At 39.6% G+C, this 19,195-nt stretch overlaps 1 protein-coding gene across 4 annotated transcripts in view; it reads right to left on the bottom strand.

Annotated features, from left to right (window-relative positions):
* The window catches only part of ZMAT3 (zinc finger matrin-type 3), a 42,565-nt gene extending 25,808 nt beyond the window's left edge, over positions 1-16,757 (bottom strand). For 2 of the 4 annotated variants that reach the window (XR_010746771.1, XM_066346769.1), the window contains exons 1-2: positions 16,532-16,757; positions 12,488-12,814 (exon numbers count right to left, since the gene is read on the bottom strand). Coding sequence is in view for 3 of the 4 variants with exons in the window: in XM_066346769.1 (XP_066202866.1) it covers positions 12,488-12,757 (270 nt within the window). In the remaining variant the exon portion in view is untranslated. Of the gene's footprint in view, positions 1-12,487; positions 12,815-16,280; positions 16,401-16,531 lie in introns of all 4 variants that reach the window. The other 2 variants (XM_066346770.1, XM_066346771.1) reach the window with 2 other exon arrangements.
* Positions 16,758-19,195: the final 2,438 nt, after the last annotated feature.

The raw sequence follows: 19,195 nt of genomic DNA, 5'->3' as shown, positions 1-19,195 counted from the left end.
CAGTCACTGACTGCAGGAAAGGAGCTCGTGCAGGTGGTCTGAAGTAGCTGTCACCAAAGCGGCTTCTGGGGGCGACAAAGGCAAAGAAAGAAGCAAGAGTCACCCTTTGGCAATTGGGAGGTGAAGGGAAAAAGAAACAAAGTAGGAAAAGCTAGCATCCCGCAAGACAAAAAGAAGAAAACAAAAACTGGGAACATATAAACCCTCCTCAGAACACCAAAAAAAAAAAAAAAAAAAAAAAAAGCATTAAAGAACTGGACCTTGCTGCAGTGATAGGAGAGGATTCCAATGAATTAAGAATCTTATAAGCCACCCAAAATCCACAAAATGAACATATGAAAACTATATAATCAAGTCTATACAAAATTACTACCAAAAAAGTCAACACAATCTCAGCAAATGAACCCCCCTTTCAAAAAACACCAGCACGAAGTAGAAGAGAGCCATTAAGAATCCAAATTGAATTAAATAAATTCAAACAAGAATCTGGAGATATTAAAAGTCATTTTGACTCAGGAATTCAAAATATACAAAGAAAAATGGGCAAACATAGTGAGAAATAAAAAGAAGGGTAATTAAACTCAAGAAAAAAAAAGAGACTCAGGTCAAAAATAAGGAGTAAAATACAAGTACCAAAGGAGAATAGAAGCAAATGAAAATGTAAAGAGGCATAGAAGAAAGATAAGATGCAATCAAGAAAATAATATTATATAAAGAAAAATTCTGAAGGGTCAAAGAGGAAACAACAGAAATGGAAAACAAGAAGGAAGAATGTATGTAAAACTGGAGTTAATGAAGAAGTAAAATAAAATAATCAAGCAATATTTGTAATGATAATTATCCAAAATTGTGTAAAACTGTCCAAAGTCAATACTGAAAAGGCATGCCAAGTATCTAGTTAGTAGGCTTTTTTCACAGAGATATAGTGTATTGAGAGAGGGAGGGAAGAAGGGAACATGAGTGTGTTTTGTGGATAAACCCAAGTTTCTTACTATCAAAGAACGTAGTTAAATATTAAGAATGGAAGACTAGAAAGAACATTGTCTCTGCATACTGACAGTGGAAGTATCGTCTGAATTCACTTTTCAATATATGTACACATAGATAAATATAAACGTGTATAAATACGTATATGTTATTAGCTCTGACACTGAGAGGATCTAGAAACAATAACACCCAGTACCAAAGAGCACACCTTGCACTGAGATTTTGTCTTCTAAATACCATTCACCAATAAGAGAAACCTGGCTCCTTGAAATGGCTGGCATAAGGAAAGCACAAGAAAATCCTAGAATATTTTATATTGCCAGAAAGTAAGAAAGTATGCAAAAATTATGGCCTAATCAGTGGTGGTGCAGTGGATAGAGCCTCTACCTGGGATTGTGAGGTCCCGGGTTCAAAACCCCAAGGTTGCCAGCTTGAGTGCGGGGCCTCTGGCTTGAACATAGGATCATAAACATAATCTCATGATCACTGGCTTGAAACCCAAAGTCACTGGCTTGAGCCCCAGGTCACTGGCTTGAGCAGAGTCACTGGCTCGGCTGGAGCCTCCCACCCCTGTCCCTGCCTCATCAAGGCACTGAGGAGAAGCAATCAATGAACTAAAGTGCCGCCAACTACAAGTTGATGCTTTTCATCTCTGTTCTTGTTTCTCTCTCTCTCTCTTTCTCTCACTAAAAAAAAAAAAAAAATTTACAGAGACGTGTCAAAAGGACACAAGCACTAGCTTGAAAGGATTCACACAAATACGGGATAATTTAAACATCAAATAACAACAGTTGAGATTATATCCCTAAAACAAAATAAGAATCCATAAATCCATAATGATAGAAATAAATAACTGCATAGAAAGATAGGTAGACTGATAAGAAAAAGGGGAAAGTACTTTCTTTTGTATTTTTCTGAAGTTGGAAACTGGGAGGCAGTTAGACTCCCACATGCGCCCGACTGGGATCCACCTGGCATGCCCACCAGGGGCGATGCTCTGTCCATCTGGGGTGTCCCTCTATTGCAACCAGAGCCATTCTAGCGTCTGAGGCAGAGGCCATAGAGCCATCCTCAGCGCCCGGGCCAACTTTGCTCCAATGGAGCCTTGGCTGTGGGAGGGGAAGAGAGAGACAGAGAGGAAGGAGAGGGGGAGGGGTGGAGAAGCAGATAGGCGCTTCTCCTATGTGCCCTGGCCGGGAATCGAACCCAGGACTCCTGCATGCCAGGCGACGCTCTACCACTGAGCCAACTGGCCAGGGCTGGAAAGTACTTTCTTAAAATAAAATTCCAATTAATACATGTACAAAGTGATTAAAACAGGGGAAAAAAGTCACCATTTGGCAAACACCACAGTAATAATCCCTGCAGGAATCATTAATAAATGCTAAAATCACTGAGTAAAAATAAAATGAGAAATAAATATCCACATAGTCTCAAAGAATCTCCCAATATGATACTTATTAAGCACAAGACAAAAAAAATGGTAACTCTTCCTCCTCCTCCTCCTCCTCCTCCTTCTTCTCTCTCTCTCTCTCTCTCCCCCCCTCCTGTCTCTCCACCTCTCACTCAATTAAAAAATTGTTTTAATAAACTTTTAAAAATCAATAAAGGATTAAAATTCAGGAATACCACTCAGAAATTACAATAAATAAAAAAAGGAATGATAAGAGATAAGCAATATAAAGAATCTACTCAACTAGTCCAAAATAGGCCTAATAGAATTACCAGAAAAAGAGAAAATATAGAGAATACCATCGAAGAAACAATGCCAAAGAAAATTCCCCAGAGCTCAGGAGAAATAGGAGTGTGCAAACTGAAAAGATCTACTAGTTCTGACCAGGACAAATGAAAGAAGACCCAGACCTAGACACATCCATCATTGTGAAATTTCAGGTAACAAGGATAAAAAGGAGAGACTAAAAGCTTTAAAAAAAAAAGGCCCAAATTAAAGTAGGTCACCCACAAAACTGTCTAGTATGAAGGTACAAGGCAAACATTTTGAGATGCACAGAGCTCAGAAAAATTTCTCAGTACTCCCCTTTATTTTAAAGAGATGTGTTGTAATACACGTTTACATTTATTCTTTCTTCCTTCAAGTAATCTAAAGATGTACACAAACCAGATTAAAAAAAAAAAAAAAAGGAAAAATGCATATTCAGAAAATAGCCCAAGCAAGAGAGCAAAGAGAACTCTAAAACTGACAGCGTGTGGCAAACCCAGAGGGCAACCAGTTGAAAATGGAACAAGTAGAAAGACTGATAATAAGAGAGGTTCCATATAATAGTGTGATTGAGAGTTGAAGGGGAAAATGCAAATATGGTAATGATACATTCTAAGGAAAAAAAGGGAAAACACAAAAGGCAATGAAAAACTCCAGAAAATACAGAAAGCTACACAATTAAGTCATGATCCAAATGTGAACTAGTCCAAATTAGAACAGGAAACCAGTGGGTTTCATGAAGACAAATGAAATGGATAGTAAGCAATAAAAAGACAGTAAAAAACTAGTAAACAGGGTTTTTTTTAAAGGTGTAAGATTCTTCTCCCTATTTTTAAAGTGTCAGATACTCAAGAAAAAACAAAAGGCTATTTTCAATTTATAATCCACATGTGAAATAAACTAAAATAGGTGGGGTTTTTTGTGACAGAGACAGATAGGGACAGACACAGGAAGGGAGATGAGAAGCATCAATTCGCTGAGGCACCTTAGTTGTTCATTGATTGCTTTCTCATATGTGCCTTGACTGGCAGGCTACAGCAGACCAAGTGTCCACTTGCTCAAGCCAGCAACCCTGGGCTCAAGCTAGTGAGCTGTGCTCAAACCAGATGAGCCCACGCTCAAGCTGGTGACCTCAGGGTTTTTTTGAACCCGGGTCCTCCACGACCTATCCACTACACTCTATCCACTGCACCACTGGCTGGTCAGGCTAAAATAGATTTTTTTGAGCAATTGGTACCATTCAAGAAAGGGTTATCCATTTGAACATCTCTTTTGAGCAGTATGGAATTGACAAAAAAAAAAAAAAAAAATTCTGAGGTGTCCAAATTTAAATTACAGCAGGTCAGAGCGTGGAAGGAAGAGAGGAGAGGTTAATCAGTTAACAGCTATAGGCCAAAACCCACACAAGACTACTTACATCCTTGAAAGTATAATGAAGCTTTGAATTAACATCCTGATGGCAATTTCCATGACTATTTAAAGAGAACAGCCAGGCACCACCAACCACCAGGTACCTCTGCTTCTTGCTTACACAGGAAATTTATGGAACGATGCCTACCACCAATCCAAAAAGAACAAACACTTCTTCCTTATGGACTTTTCTCATAACTAGCCCACTTCACGTTCTCCCACCCCTTTTATCTACAGCCAATGTAAATATTTTCAAAACAACTACATCTTTCTTCCCCAAATTCATTGTGTAAAAGAGCTCCACAATCCCAGGATGGCAGACATATTGTCTTCTCCATTTTGCCCTGCTGCTAGTGGTTTAAATGGCATGCCTTAGGACCTGATCCTTTTGCTGACTAGTATGTGGCTCAATAAACCCTTTCTTTCAGGAAAGCAGGTAACTATGAAAGTTTTTAACAGAATCATGACATTGGAAACACAGAGAAGGAAATGGCTTCAGAGTGAACAGTATTTCCCTACATGTTAATGCAAAAACTGGTTGCAGATGTTCAACTGTAATCAACCTCCAAACAGCAGGTTTTTTGATTACAGAATAAACAAAAACATAATCAACTCTGACACTCTCAAGAGTAAAACAATAGCCAACCCACAATGGGAGATAGAAAGGACAATAGAAAAGGTAGGAGATGGGTGAGCAAAGGAGAATGTGATTATAGCTGTTCATTATAAGTGCTTTGTTCTACAGGCATTATTCTGAGTGAAATATCTTTAAGTATTTTAAGAAAGCAAATTACCAGTGGCCAATGCTGGAAATATGTCAAGTAGAAATGACAGTTTAGCTTTATGATCACAGATGACCTTGGAAAGGGCCATTTCAGTAGAATACTGGAATGGAAACCAGAGTGCAGTGGGCTGGGGAACAAATGGGAAATGAAAGATGGAAAGAGCACAATTATACCCAACAGAACTCGAAGGGCAGGAGAGAAGAGGAGAAAGGATTGTCACAGAGGGATTAAAAGGAAAGGGAGGATTGCTGTTGCTACTTTTATTTACATGAAAAAACATTTAAGCATGGTTTTAATTTGATCAAGGTGAAAAAGTGATGACAGGTGATAAAATCCAGAGTACAGGACAAGGAATCAGCCTTGTATGATAAAAGGGATAGCTATTATTTAGAAATAAAGAGAAAAAGAGGTAAGGGTGCATTTGAATGGGGAAGCAGGAAGTTGGTGTGGTCCAGTCAATGGCAGGATCATGGCGAGTTTCTGTCCCCTAATAAAGTGTATTTTAACCAGCTAGCTCAGTTCACTGCAAGTTCATTTGGAAAACAAATCAGATGGGAAGATTCTGAAAACATAAAAATTAACTGAGATTATAGTTGCTGCTAATCATGCCACTCAAACCTGAGTGATCAATGTTCAAATGTATGTGCCAAAATCAGTACTTTAAATATTGGTATAACAATTACATTCTCTGAATTATGAATTATGTCCACTACATTCAGCACCATAATGCTAGAACTGCTTTTTCAACTCTGATGTCTCTTTCTAATTAACCTAATATGATAGGTCATTTGGCTACTAAATATTACAAATAGAAATCAAAATTTATGATAAATTTTAGAAATGTACTTTGAGGGCCCTGGCCAGTTGGCTAAGTGGTAGAGCGTCGGCCTGGCGTGCAGAAGTCCCAGGTTCAATTCCCGGCCAGGGCACACAGGAGAAGCGCCCATCTGCTTCTCCACCCCTCCCCCTCTCCTTCCTCTTTGTCTCTCTCTTCCCCTCCTGCAGCAAGGCTCCATTGGAGCAAAGATGGCCCGGGCGCTGGGCATGGCTCCTTGGCCTCTGCCCCAGGCGCTAGAGTGGCTCTGGTGGCAATAGAGCGACGCCCCCGGAGGGGCAGAACATCGCCCCCTGGTGGGCAGAGCGGGGTGCCAGGTGGATTCCCGTAGGGCGCATTCGGGAGTCTGTCTGACTGTCTCTTCTCCCCGTTTCCAGCTTCAGAAAAAAAAAAAAAAAAAATGTACTTTGAGTATTTTTTTCAAATGAATATGCAAATTAGCAGAAAAATTGGTTGACTTTATTTTGAACTGTGGATGCCTTAGCAAAATTTACCCTTTTTTTTTGCTTTTTTAAATTTCTGTTGACCTTCCATTCTAAAGTGGTTCTTCCTCTGGGCATTTATGCTACTGAAAGTGTTGTTACTCCATGCTAGATTTGTGCTAAGTAACCTGAAGCCTGCAGATTTTAATATAATAAAGACATGTTTTTTCTCCAAAGGTTTTATTTTTAATTAAGATATAACTAAAGCTATAATTTTGAGACTGCAAAAATAGGTAACCTCATTAAAAATTTAAAAAAAAAAACCTGCTAAGGGTATTTTGAAACAGACTGACTGGTTTAAAAAGTTCTGGAAACAAAACTGAATCTGTGTATCTGCTACGGCAGCCCGGCTTGGGAACTACAGGATGTCAGGAAAAGATGGTAGTAGCTTAAAGGGAAGTATTTATTGAGCAGTTCCTATTGGGCGCCCTAGATTACTGGAACATGATACTGTCAGACTTGAGTGTAACACTGTTCAAGCCAGACTGAGAACTGCTTACAATACCCTGGGCAATTTGAAACTTTGCGATTTCAACAGTAGCATCAACTAACTAGACTGTTTTAGGTAATATAATCACAGTGACTTATCACTTCACAAGAATGTGTTTCTAGCTTATAAATAGGCTACCACTGACCCCTTTTATCTCCCACATAACTAAAATAATGAATTGCAGTCTTTGTATCACTGTAAATTAAAAATTACAAAGCAGGTTTTCAGAGTCAAAATAAAACTTGACTTTCATCATCTCATTAACCATTTTGTTTTATTAGTCTACAATCATTGCATTCTGCCGAGTCCTGCTTCTGGTAAGCCTTACTCACTGGTCTTACCCACCTTACCCATGCCTTTAGTTGCCTTCTTTGATCACTGCCTGGTTGTTTTTTCCAGTTGAGTTTTTTTTTTTTTAATTATAGTTGACATTTGATATTATATTAGCTTCAGGTGTTCAACAAAGTGGTCAGACTTTTATATATCTTACCAAGTGCTCCCTGGATAAGTGGCGCACCAACCTGACATCACGTACAGCTATCACAGTTTTACTGATGACTTTCCCTATGATGTACTTAACATCCCCATGACTATTTTGTAACAGCCAATTTGTAATTCTTATTCTCTTCTTCACCTTTTTCACTCAATCACCAACCCCTCACCAATCTGGCAACCATCAGTTTGTTCTCTGTATCTTTGAGTTTTTTGTTTTTATTGTTTACTTTATTTACTAGGTTCATATATAAGTGAAATCATACAGTATTTGTCTTTGTCTAACTTACTTCCCTTGGCATAATACCCTCTAGGCCCATCCATGTTGTCACAAATGGTATAAGGCCTCCTTTTTCATGGCTGAGTAATATTCCATACAACACATCTTCTTTATCCATTTATCTGTTGATTGGAACATTTAATCCACTTACATTTAAATAAATTATAAATAGATATGTAGTTATTACCATTTTATTTTTTTGTTTTTATAGTTCTTCACTGTTCTTTTCTTATTCTCTTCTTTTGTATGTTGATGACTTTCTGTAGTATTATGTCTGGATTCCTTCCTCTTGTAGATTTTTGCTGAGTGGTTACCATGTGATTCATATATACCAAGCTATGTTTATAGCAGTCTAATTTAAGTTGATGGTTGGTTAAGTTCAAACACATTCTATAATCACTATTTTTACTTACCCCTCCACATTTATGTTCTTCTCATTACATTTTACTTCTTTTGTGTACATGTTTGTGTGTATCTCTTAATTAATTGTTGTACTTACACATGATCTTCCTACATTTTTTGCCTTTTAACTTTTGGACTAGCTATAGTGTTAATTGATTAAGAGCTTTTATGTGTTTGCCTTTACCAGTGAGAATTTTTTCTTTATGATATTTTCTTATTTTTTATTTTTTCTTCTACTTTTTTTTTTCTTTTTTTTTTTCCTTTTTCTTTTTTCTGAAGCTGGAAACAGGGAGAGATAGTCAGACAGACTCCCGCATGCGCCCGACCGGGATCCACCCGGCACGCCCACCAGGGGCGATGCTCTGCCCACCAGGGGGAGATGCTCTGCCCATCCTGGGCGTCGCCATATTGTGACCAGAGCCACTCTAGCGCCTGAGGCAGAGGCCACAGAGCCATCCCCAGCGCCCGGGCCATCTTTGCTCCAATGGAGCCTTGGCTGCGGGAGGGGAAGAGAGAGACAGAGAGGAAAGCGCGGCGGAGGGGTGGAGAAGCAAATGGGCGCTTCTCCTGTGTGCCCTGGCCGGGAATCGAACCCGGGTCCTCCGCACGCTAGGCCGACGCTCTACCGCTGAGCCAACCGGCCAGGGCTTCTTCTACTTCTTAAAAGAACCTGTCAGAAATAAAGAATATAACGACTGAAATGAAGTATACATTAGATAAAATCAACAGCTAATTATAAGACTCAGAAGATCAAATCAGCAATTTGGAAGACAAGGTAGCAGAAAACATCCAATAAAAACAGCAAATAAAAATTTTTTTTCAATTTTTTTAGTTTGTGTTTTATCATTTTTTAAAGATTTTATTTATTCATGTCAGAGCAGGGATGAAGGGGGGGAGAAGAAGAGGGAGGAGCAGGAAGCATCAACTCCTGTATGTGCCTTGACTAGGCAAACCCAGGGTCTCGAATCAGCGACCTCAGCATTCCAGGTGGATGTTTTATCCACTGCGCCACCACAGGTCAGAAAAAAGAATTTTAAAACAATGAGGCTAGTTTAAGTGATCTCTAATATGCAACATTAAGCATAACATTCAAATCACAGGGATACCAGAAGAAGTGGGAAAGCAAGGGGTTGAAAATATATTTGAAATAATGACTGAAAACTTCCCAAACCTTGCAAAGGAAAGAGCCCTACAGATCCAGGAATATCAGAATACCAAACAAGCTGAACTCAAAAGAGATCCACACCAAGATACATCAAAATTGAAATGCCAAAGGTAAAAGACAAAGAATCTTGAAAGCAGAAAAAAAAAGCAGTTAGTTACCTACAAGGGAGCTCTCATGAGACTTCCAGCTGATTTCCTAACAGGAAATTGCCGGACAGAAGGGATTGGCACAAAATACTCAAACTGATGAAAAGCACAGACCTACAACCAACATTCCTCTTCCCAGCAAAGCTATCATTTACAATCAAATAAAGATAAAGACAGATAAATTAAAAAAAAAAAATCAAAGACAGATAAAGAGCTTCCCAAACAAGAAAAAGCTGAAGGAGTTCATCACCACCAAACCAGTGTTATAAAAAATGTTAAAGGGATCTTTAAGAATCACTACCTGTTTATATGCCCTCTGTGCAGCCTTTGACACGTCCTCCAGGTTAACATTCCTATGCTTTCCTTCTATTTTAATTTACCCACCACCAGGTTACGTTCATGCTCTGATTGTTTTTTAATCTGATTCTCTTTGATCCACATTCTCTCATCTTGAGCATTTCAGACTTGTTGAAATCCAGATCTCACTTCTAAAATTATTTTTCTCTTCTGCTCTCCTAATGAAATCGCTGTTCTTTTATATATTAACTGCTTGCCTTGTCTCTCTATAAAAAATTTCTCCCTCTTTAAAAATTACCAATAACACTGGTTTCATTCAGAGGCGGATTTAACAGCACACTGGGCGCACACCCTGGGCCCAGACATCTGAGGGCCCCGCAAAACCCCAACTTTACACTTTTTTCTAATGACACCAAATTTGGTTTCATATGTGCAATTTTAACATTAATAGTACATAATATTTTTTATTTATTTAAAAATATGGTTAACATGTATTTTTATTTTCCCTGTCTCTCTCTCTTTTTTTAAGGGGCCCAATGTTTTCTTCTGTGCCTGGGGCCTCAACCAACCTTAATCCGCCTCTGGTTTCATTCAAATCTTTACTTTTAATCTCTTAGAAACATGCTAGTATTACTCCCCAACTTTTCATTTTCTATTAGGGTCTACTTTCTTAATACCCACTTGCTCTTTCCTCACTGTGTTTACACTATTCCTTGGCCACTTAAATTGTCCGCTATGACGTCTGCCCCTCCTCTTCTCAGTTTTCCTCTTAATAATTCTAATTATTGAGAAACTTACCAAAAATTTTACTTCCCTTTTCTTATATTTTCTAAATTATGTATTCACTGTATGATTGACAGAGCTGCAATTAAGTATATTCACTGATATTGTCAACTAAAAAGTTCAAAGCACACAGACACAAATGTAGAATAAAAGAAAAAAATAAGTGCTGATTCTGTTTCTTATGAACTTTAAGCCTTATACTATAAGACCCTGCTCAAACTGAATTCTCTCTATGCATAACCAGAAGCATCCATCACTGTCTATAAAGACACAAAGTGCTACTAGGAGGGAAAAAAGAAAGAGGTATATGTATAATCCACACACACATATTAAATTACACATTGCCCAAGAGTTTTCTCTCATAAAAGCAGACAACTCTTCTTTAAAGAGCATGTAAGTGGTTTTTCTGCCAAGTTAATGATTTATTAGGGACTTTATACAGCTAAAAAGCAAAAGTTTAAAACCCAGGTTTGATTTTTCAAAGTCTTAGGCAATGAAACTGAACATTCCACAGGACTGAATGAAGAAAAAAGCTAGCACTGAGTTTTTGGTTTTAGATGGATCTTTCTAACAGACTCCACTTGAACAGTAAAACAGGCAAAGGCAGACCCTGTATCAAACTACTGTGGGGGAAAGTGGTACACAAGAAAGAATGAGGGCCGAGATTGGGGAAAGGGCAGAGATTGGGGAAAGGGCAGAGATTGGGGAAAGGGTAGAGAATGTAATAAGATCAGAAGATGCTTTTATGAACCAGTGATAACATGTGCCAAGACCTGCGAGCTCTAATTAACTCAACTCTCTACACCGGATGGCAAAACAAACCCAACACACAATCAAAATAGTGATGTGCAGTCACAAAGTAACACAATCATCAGTCTTTATGATCAAAACAAAACAAAAAAGACTTACACACAGAGTAAACAAAAACTTGAAGTTGGTAAAAGTTATAGTGGCAAGATAGAAAAAACACCTGAGTAAGCCATCTTTCTACCATACTGACTTATTACTGCAGATATTCATGGAGAGAAAAGACAGTAAAATCAATAACGACACAGAAGACATCAGTGGCATTTGACCTCGATTGCTTCTCAGGTCTCATTTCTCCAAAAAAGAAAAGTATATGATTTAAATAGATGACTACTAGAATAAAAAGAAATACTGTACCCTCTCTTTTAGCCAAAAGTTAATTTTCCATTTGTCCTTTAAAATTGTCTTTTCCACTAGCTTTCCTACATGAAAGTAAAAACCTTAAATCTTAGAAATAATTATCAATTTACACTGATGGGCTATAAGAAATCTGAATACACTTCTTATAAATGAAGAGAAAGGCTCAATACTCAAGCGTCATTTTATTTTCACTACAGGAGGTATAGTGATAGGATATATAAGAAGAGTCACCGCCCTGGCCGGTTGGCTCAGTGGTAGAGCACCAGCCCAGCATGTGGCTGTCCTAGGTTTGATTCCCAGTCAGGGCACACAGGAGAAGTGACCATCTCCATCCTTCCCCCTCCTCTCCCGGTTTACCTTTCCTCCCACAGCCATGGCTCAATTTGTTCAAGTGAGTTGGCCACTGGCACAGTTCCATGGAGCCTCCACTTCAGGTGCTAAAAATAGCTCAGTTGCTAAGCAATGGCCCTAGATGGGCAGAGCATCCCCAGTAGGGGGCTTGCCCAGTGGATCTCAGTAGAGGTCCATGCAGGAGTCTATATCTCTCTGTCTCCCCTCCTCTCACTAAAGAGTAAAAAAATAAAAAAGTCACTCATTTAAAAAAAAATAAAGGTTAAAAAAGAAAAGTATAAGATTCATAGACAGAGATTACCTTGAACCAATGCAAACTGTATTAACTGGAAGAGAATATTTATAAAACTAATTCTTCCAAGCAATTTTGACACTGAACTGAGTTTGGTATATCATGTGTCAAATACCTGTTCTCTCTGGAATCACAGGTTTGTTCGCCAACGTAGATGGCACACATTCACTTACAACAACAGGTAAGCTATCAAACACCACACAGCTAAGTAGAGGTTCAGACCCCATTTATGAAAAATAATGCTTTCTTTTAAAGTAAAAATATTATATTTGTTCAAACTAATACTGAGTTGTTCACTAAACCATCTTGATTACTTCAGGGATATCAGGAGAAACAACTCAGGGATGGGCAAAGCCCTAAAATGTTCTCCCACTAAATCCCTGATTTTCTTTTCTTCTCTTACCTGATAATGAGCCTGGGCTTGCTGTGCTGAGTTCAAAGTGACATTGCAGAGTTTGCAGTATAGGGGCTTACATAGCTCCTCCAAGGTAGAGTCTTGCTCCCCTCCCTTAGGTGACTCTTCTTCCCCTGCCAGAGGTAAGGAACCCTCCTGCCCAAAAGGCTTCTGCACTGGATGCTGCAAGGTTCCTGTAGACCTGGTGGCCACTGACATAGGAGGAGAGGGTGAGGGCTGCTTAGGCAGAGCAAGCCCGGAGTGTTGCAAGAGGATCATCGGGTAGAAAAGCCTCGAGCATAATCCAATGTGCAAGGAGAAGTTGGGTCTTCAAATCTGAGTCAAAAGCAAAAACACACTCACTTTAAAAAGTGACCTCAGCAATACATTTCAATGACCACACCACCTGACCCCTTCCTCTACTTCTTCAACCCATCTTTGGCACTTCTGCCTCATCTAACAGATTTCCCATCTGTTAATCCACATTGACATGATGCTCTTCCACTGAAAACAGATTTATAGACTTGGCTTTCTTTTGCTTGGCACAACTCCAATTGCAGTCCCTCTGGCCCATGAACAGTAATAGCACTGCATCCATGACTAATTAAATCTAAAACTCACATGACTAAAATGGACATCAAAGGTCACCTAGTCCAGATCCTTTCCCTCAGGGACACTTAAACACTCTTGATAATCATGAATAGACAGCATGCCACCAGCTAAGAACCTTAGCAAATGACTATATTCTACCCAAACTAGCCTTTCCCCCAATTATATTTTAAAAAGAAGGAAATAAAGAGTTCACTGCCTGACCAGGTGGTGGCACAGGGGATAGAGCGTCGGACTAGGACACAGAGGAACCAGGTTTGAAACCCCGAGGTCACCAGCTTGAGCACGGGCTCATTTGGTTTGAGCACAGCTCACTAGCTTGAACCCAAGGTCGCTAGCTCGAGCAAGGGTTCACTGGGTTCACTGTAGATCCCCAGTCAAGGCACATATGAGAAAGCAATCAATGAACAACTAAGGAAACTAAGGAACCACAAGGAAGAATTAATGCTTCTCATCACTCTTCTTTCCTGTCTGTCTGTCCCTATCTGTCCCTCTCTCTGTCTCTGTCACCAAAAAAAAAAAAAAAAAAGAGTTCACTTCTCAGAATCTTTAGAAAGCACTTCTAGAACTAGCTAAAATATCAAGGAACTTTAGGAATAACTCAGAGTTACTATTTGACAAGACTAAATAAAAATATACCTTCTGGAAAAAAAAGAAAGTGTGCTTTCTGATCAACTACTAATAGAGTTGAGCCAATGACTCACACAGCAGAGGTTGCAGACAGCCTGTACGCCATGCAACTACAGATATGCTCTGTTTAAAACATACAATATTTTATTTTGCTTTCATTATTTAAATTGAATTAGTCAGCAACATTTAAAATCAAGAAACTTGTGGCTTCTCTTGATAGAAGGACAAGGTGGCAGCACTTGGCACACAGTCCCATCTAGGCAATGACAGCTAGTTAGTGCTGCAAGGCAATGTCCCTGCAGCCAGCCACCTTCCTCAGGCCACCTCAGTCCGCACCCAGGAGGCTCCCTGCTGGCCCCTGAGTTTAGGACCTCACCTCATACAGCCTTAGACTACATGATAAATACCTTATAAAATAAGAATAGTTCCTCACCTTCTATAGGCAAATTAGCTGCATAAAATAATGTATCAAGCAAATGTCCAATAAGGTCATGGATTACAGTACCACAAGCCTTAATATAATTCCAGTTCCTCAGTCTTTCAGCTATTTCTTTACCCCTTCTTATTGAATAACTGACAGTCTCTGTTCTGTCTCCTTCAGAAAAGGTGCAGTATGTTCCAATACTTCCTTAATTTTATCCATGATTTCTCTTGCCTCCTACTCACATGGTATCTTCTAACCCTGAGTACCTCAAAATGAACCATAGTACACACTTTGAGTTCCCATGGTTCTAATTAGCCCAAGTTAAAGTCTTCATTTAAAAATCCACTATTCCTTTTACTCTCTCAATATTATTAAAATCCCTTTTCTTGGTCAGTAGAATATGGCTATTTTAAGCTGTTGAAATTTGCCATCTGGAATAGAAATGTGGATGTTTTGACGACAGATTTACTAAAATTAACCAAATAAATTTTGAAAAGTTAGAAGTCTATTTTACCATATTTCATAAAATATACACTCATGTGGAAATTACAATCAAGTACAACCTTTATACTAAATTCAGGGTCTTGGGGCAGCAGAAAATATCAGCGCAAAGGGGAAATAACATGTTTAAGAACAAATTACATAAATTATTAGTCATAGTATTAAATAGTACCTCTCATAATGATAACATTTAGAAAAAAGCAGAAATATACTGTCCTTAGCTCTGGGAACATAAAGAAAAACAATGCATATTTAGAACACTTAGAGTCACGTTCTCTATCATCATATTATTCCTCTCAATTAAATCAAGCAAAGACAGATATATGAGCATTTTTAAAAGGAAAACTAAGGAGACAAAGATGATGACTTCTAAAAATAATTTAACTACCTAATTATAATTCATCATATTAAAAGACCACACATACTACCTGTATAGAGACACACTATACCAAATTGCCATAAACAAGCTGCCAGTTCAGAGAGAAATGGTTGAGGAGGGTGCTAAAACATCTGGATAAAGGAAATCAGCAATATGAATAGAAAATCAAATGCTACCAATTGCTTAGGCATGTCCGGACCTGTTTTACCAAAGCTCACTCCCAATGAGGAAATTCTAGCGTGTCTTGCCTAGTGTTGCCTACAGATTTCCATCAAAGGCCCTTCTCAAAGCACAGAGGTACAAGAGGCCCCTTTCCAGTGGTGATACAATCTCCTGAATTAAACAAAAAAAGCTCACCAAGTAGACTTACATTCTTGCATTTTATCTTTATGATTTTTAAAGAATAGCTACTCCCAAATTATTTCCTGTAATATTCAACTATCAAAATGTCAACTTCCAAGAAAAAAAAAGTGCATGACAATTATGTCAAATATTACTACATTTGCAAACAACTATTAGCATAAAATACAAACCTGAAAGAAATAAAATTAAGCCTTCAGTGAAAGAATGAATGGTTAAATACAAACGAAAGCAAACGTGACTCAAAGCCATTCAACTACTGCATTAAGTGAAATTAACTTGATGGCTGATGTAAATAAAATATTCCTCAGATCATAAAAGCTATTCTATTTGATGCTTAAAGTGGCATAAATGAAGGAGTTATGGTTGTTAATGTCCCAGTTTAGAAGGGGCTGAGAGAACAATAAAGAAAATCAAAGCTTCACGTGTGCCCTCTTTAAAGAAAAGATCATTGCATAGTTTTCATGACTGGACTGGGGCCTACTCTTCACATACTGTGTTAAACCTAATCACTTTCTCATCCTGAGAAATCTACAGAGGAACGAGAACCGTATAAAGGAACAGGTTACTGGCACCTCAGCAAAGTCTGTAATTGGAGATTCTGGAAATGAGGGGAAGATGGTGAGTATTCATTCAGAGGTCATCAGAATGCAGCCAGAAGGACTGAGAGAAAAAACAAATAAAATCAACTGAGGCAAGGTATATCATGTAAGGAAGTCTCAAAAGAACACACGAATCTGGGGGAGAAGAGGCCTTGGTGATTTGGCGAACGTTCTCCAGTCTCGGCTATGATGGTGCTTCATCCCGGGGCCATTTACGTCTTTGAATCAAAGCCACATATATCTCAGCATCGCCATATATACCTTACATTCCTAAAATGTGCATGCATACACACGCACCTCAATCCCTTAAGGATGCCATCACGAAAGATGGAATCCCCCGTCTCCCACGAGGCAGGGGCCAGCGCGAGAGGCAAGGCTGCTGCACGCCTAGATGATCCAAACAGAGCACGTGAAAGGCTTAAAAACAAACAGATAAATAAGCCTGTCACAAGGAGGGCAGGTGGACAGCCGCAGCCGAAAGGACAGCTAGTCCCCCGGCTCCTGAGCTCGTCCTCAACGCCCCGCGGCTCGGGATCGCCCGCACTTACCGGAACCCCCGGGACGCGCCGGGAGTCTGGGCGACGCGTCCGCCCAGGACGCCCGCCGCCGTCTGCCCTGCGCGCCCCGCTCGGCCCGGCTCAACCCCGCCTCCCTCGGCGCAACTTTCTCAGCTGGCCCCTGCCGAGCCTGCTCCGCAGCTGAAGACTGACTCAAAAAGTCAGTCCAGCCGGACCCACAAGGAAACAGCTGCAGGAAGTGACTGCGGAACCGGGAGGCGGCGGAGGAGGAGACTGAAGGCGCCGGCCCGACGTCGCCACTGCGCATGTGCCTGGAGGAGCAGGCTCGGCGGCGTGGCGGCGGCGGCTTCAGCAATCTGGGCGCGCGGGTGCGCTGCATACAGGTGCGAACACCGCGGGGGGTGGGGGGGATACTGGGCGGGAACCCGGAACAAAGGCAAGAGTCAGAAGGAGGATGCACCACCGTTAATCACAGCCAACAGGACCTGAGAGATGTTCATCCATGACCCTGGAAAGTCTATCAGACCAGAAGCCAGAGCTGAGCCTTTGCAACTTTCATCTGCTGTCATTGAGATACAGTGCTCTTTCCTTCAGCCCTGCCCTCAATCTATTGGCTACCGGCTAAGGAGGCTGAGTGGAGCTGCCAACGTCCAAGACCTTTTAAACTGCAGCGACAGAACATTTAAATTGCGCATCTTCCCCAGGAAGGAGGGAGCGAAATTGCCTACTCCGTGGTCTCCACACAAAAACGTGCGCACGCCTGGCACATACACACACACAAGCCCTACCCCCTACACCAGTGGTCCCCAACCCCCAGGCCGCAGAGAAAGAATAAATAACTTACATTATTTCCGTTTTATTTATATTTAAGTCTGAACAATGTTTTATTTTTAAAAAATGACCAGATTCCCTCTGTTACATCCGTCTAAGACTCACTCTTGACGCTTGTCTCGGTCACGTGATACATTTATCTGTCCCACCCTAAAGGCCAGTCCGTGAAAATATTTTCTGACATTAAACCCGCCCGTGGCCCAGAAAAGGTTGGGGACCACTGCCCTACACCAGTGATTCTCAATCCTTTTGAAGTTAGGGCGTATTTAAAATCCTACAAATAATTGTAGACGCACTATATACAAATTTCTGAGAAATGTTATAATAATTAAGTCAAATAATAAAGAAAAAATATATAAAGTCCAAGCGTGTTTTTATGGTAATTAAACAAAATAAATATGACAAAATTAAATTTATTCTGACATTAAAAAACATTTTTATGTTACATTTTTTGACTTATGCTTTTTAGAATTCATAAAAAAGAGGGGTTAAAAAATTTAAAAAGCTACATAAAAGTTATCTTTTTATATATATATAGATACATTCTTCGTCAGATTTAGTAAATTTGGCAGGTCCCTGTGCAAATGTGTTAAGTTTTTTCATTCTTATGTTTATGAGAAACATGAGCCTGATGTGTCCTAGCGATTTCTTCAATGTTTGGGCACATATTTGAAAGGCAAACTCATTTCCTTGTCAATACATTGAAGAATTCCTCTCTTTTTACTCTTAATTGTGTTGAGGGTAGAAAATCCTAATTCACATAAATAGGATGTTGAGAATTGTAGTAAAATGTTCAAAGCTTTTTTTAGATATTGCCACATATTCTGCTTTTATAGAAATCCAAAAGGCTTCAAGAGACAATTCCTTATGTTTAATCCACGGTCAGTGGATATAGCTGCCAGTTCTTCTGTTAATGGTAAACCAAAATCACTTGAAGCTTCCATGAATGGGTTTCTAATCCAATCATATTGTTCAGTGTTAAGTGATGGAAAATGCTATAAATTAAATTCTGCCCATCAGCCTTCAAGTCCTAGTTTACTTACACTTAACTTTTGCTCACTTCCAGAATTGGATTCTTCAATATCACTCTTCTTTTTGAGAAATCTATCCATTTTATTTGGGTGTATTTATCTAAAAATAATATAATGATGTGTTAATAATAAATATAATAATGATGTGTTAACAAAAAGAGTGGTATTTCCATAATGAAATGGTATAATAGAGTAACTGTATTTATTTTTATATCTGAGCACATACCATAAACCAGCGCAGCTAGTAATTCCAGGTCCTGAGTGGGAATGGTGTGGAATTCAGAAAATATGCAGAATTAAGAAACTAAGGGGTCAGGAGGGCCCTGTAATTGCTGCTGTCAAAAACAAATCGCGCCCAAAAATCACATCTTGTTTTTATTTATAGGGCAAAGTGAGCCATTAGCAAATCAATGGTCTCTGATCACGTTTCCAAGGCAACTCAAGAATTTTACCAAGTGCAGAAAACCCCCACCATACATGTCATCTTAACTTTACAGCAAACAAAGGATAGAAGAAACTTGCCTCCAGTCTTTCTGGGGAACATGGGGGGTAGTGTAAACAATCCAACACCATAGCTTAACAGCCTTTTGCAACCTAATCAGGCAAGTGAGGTGGTGGGGGGAGGGGTGGGCAGACTGTCAGCTTACTGCCAATTCCCCACACCTCTGTCCCCCAAAAATCTAAACTCCAAAAACCCTGTTGGTTTTTTGGTCCCCAACTGGCACATATTTCCCTGGAATACCATAGGACACACCTGGAAATCTTCTAGGGCAGTGGTCCCCAACCCCCCGGCTGTGGACCGGTACCGGTCTGTGGGCCATTTGGTACCGGT

Source organism: Saccopteryx leptura, chromosome 8, assembly GCF_036850995.1.
Source record: "Saccopteryx leptura isolate mSacLep1 chromosome 8, mSacLep1_pri_phased_curated, whole genome shotgun sequence".
NCBI classification, from domain to species: Eukaryota; Metazoa; Chordata; class Mammalia; order Chiroptera; family Emballonuridae; genus Saccopteryx; species Saccopteryx leptura.
The sequence above is the reverse complement of the archived record's forward strand: the minus strand, read 5'-3'. Positions and strand labels throughout refer to the sequence as shown.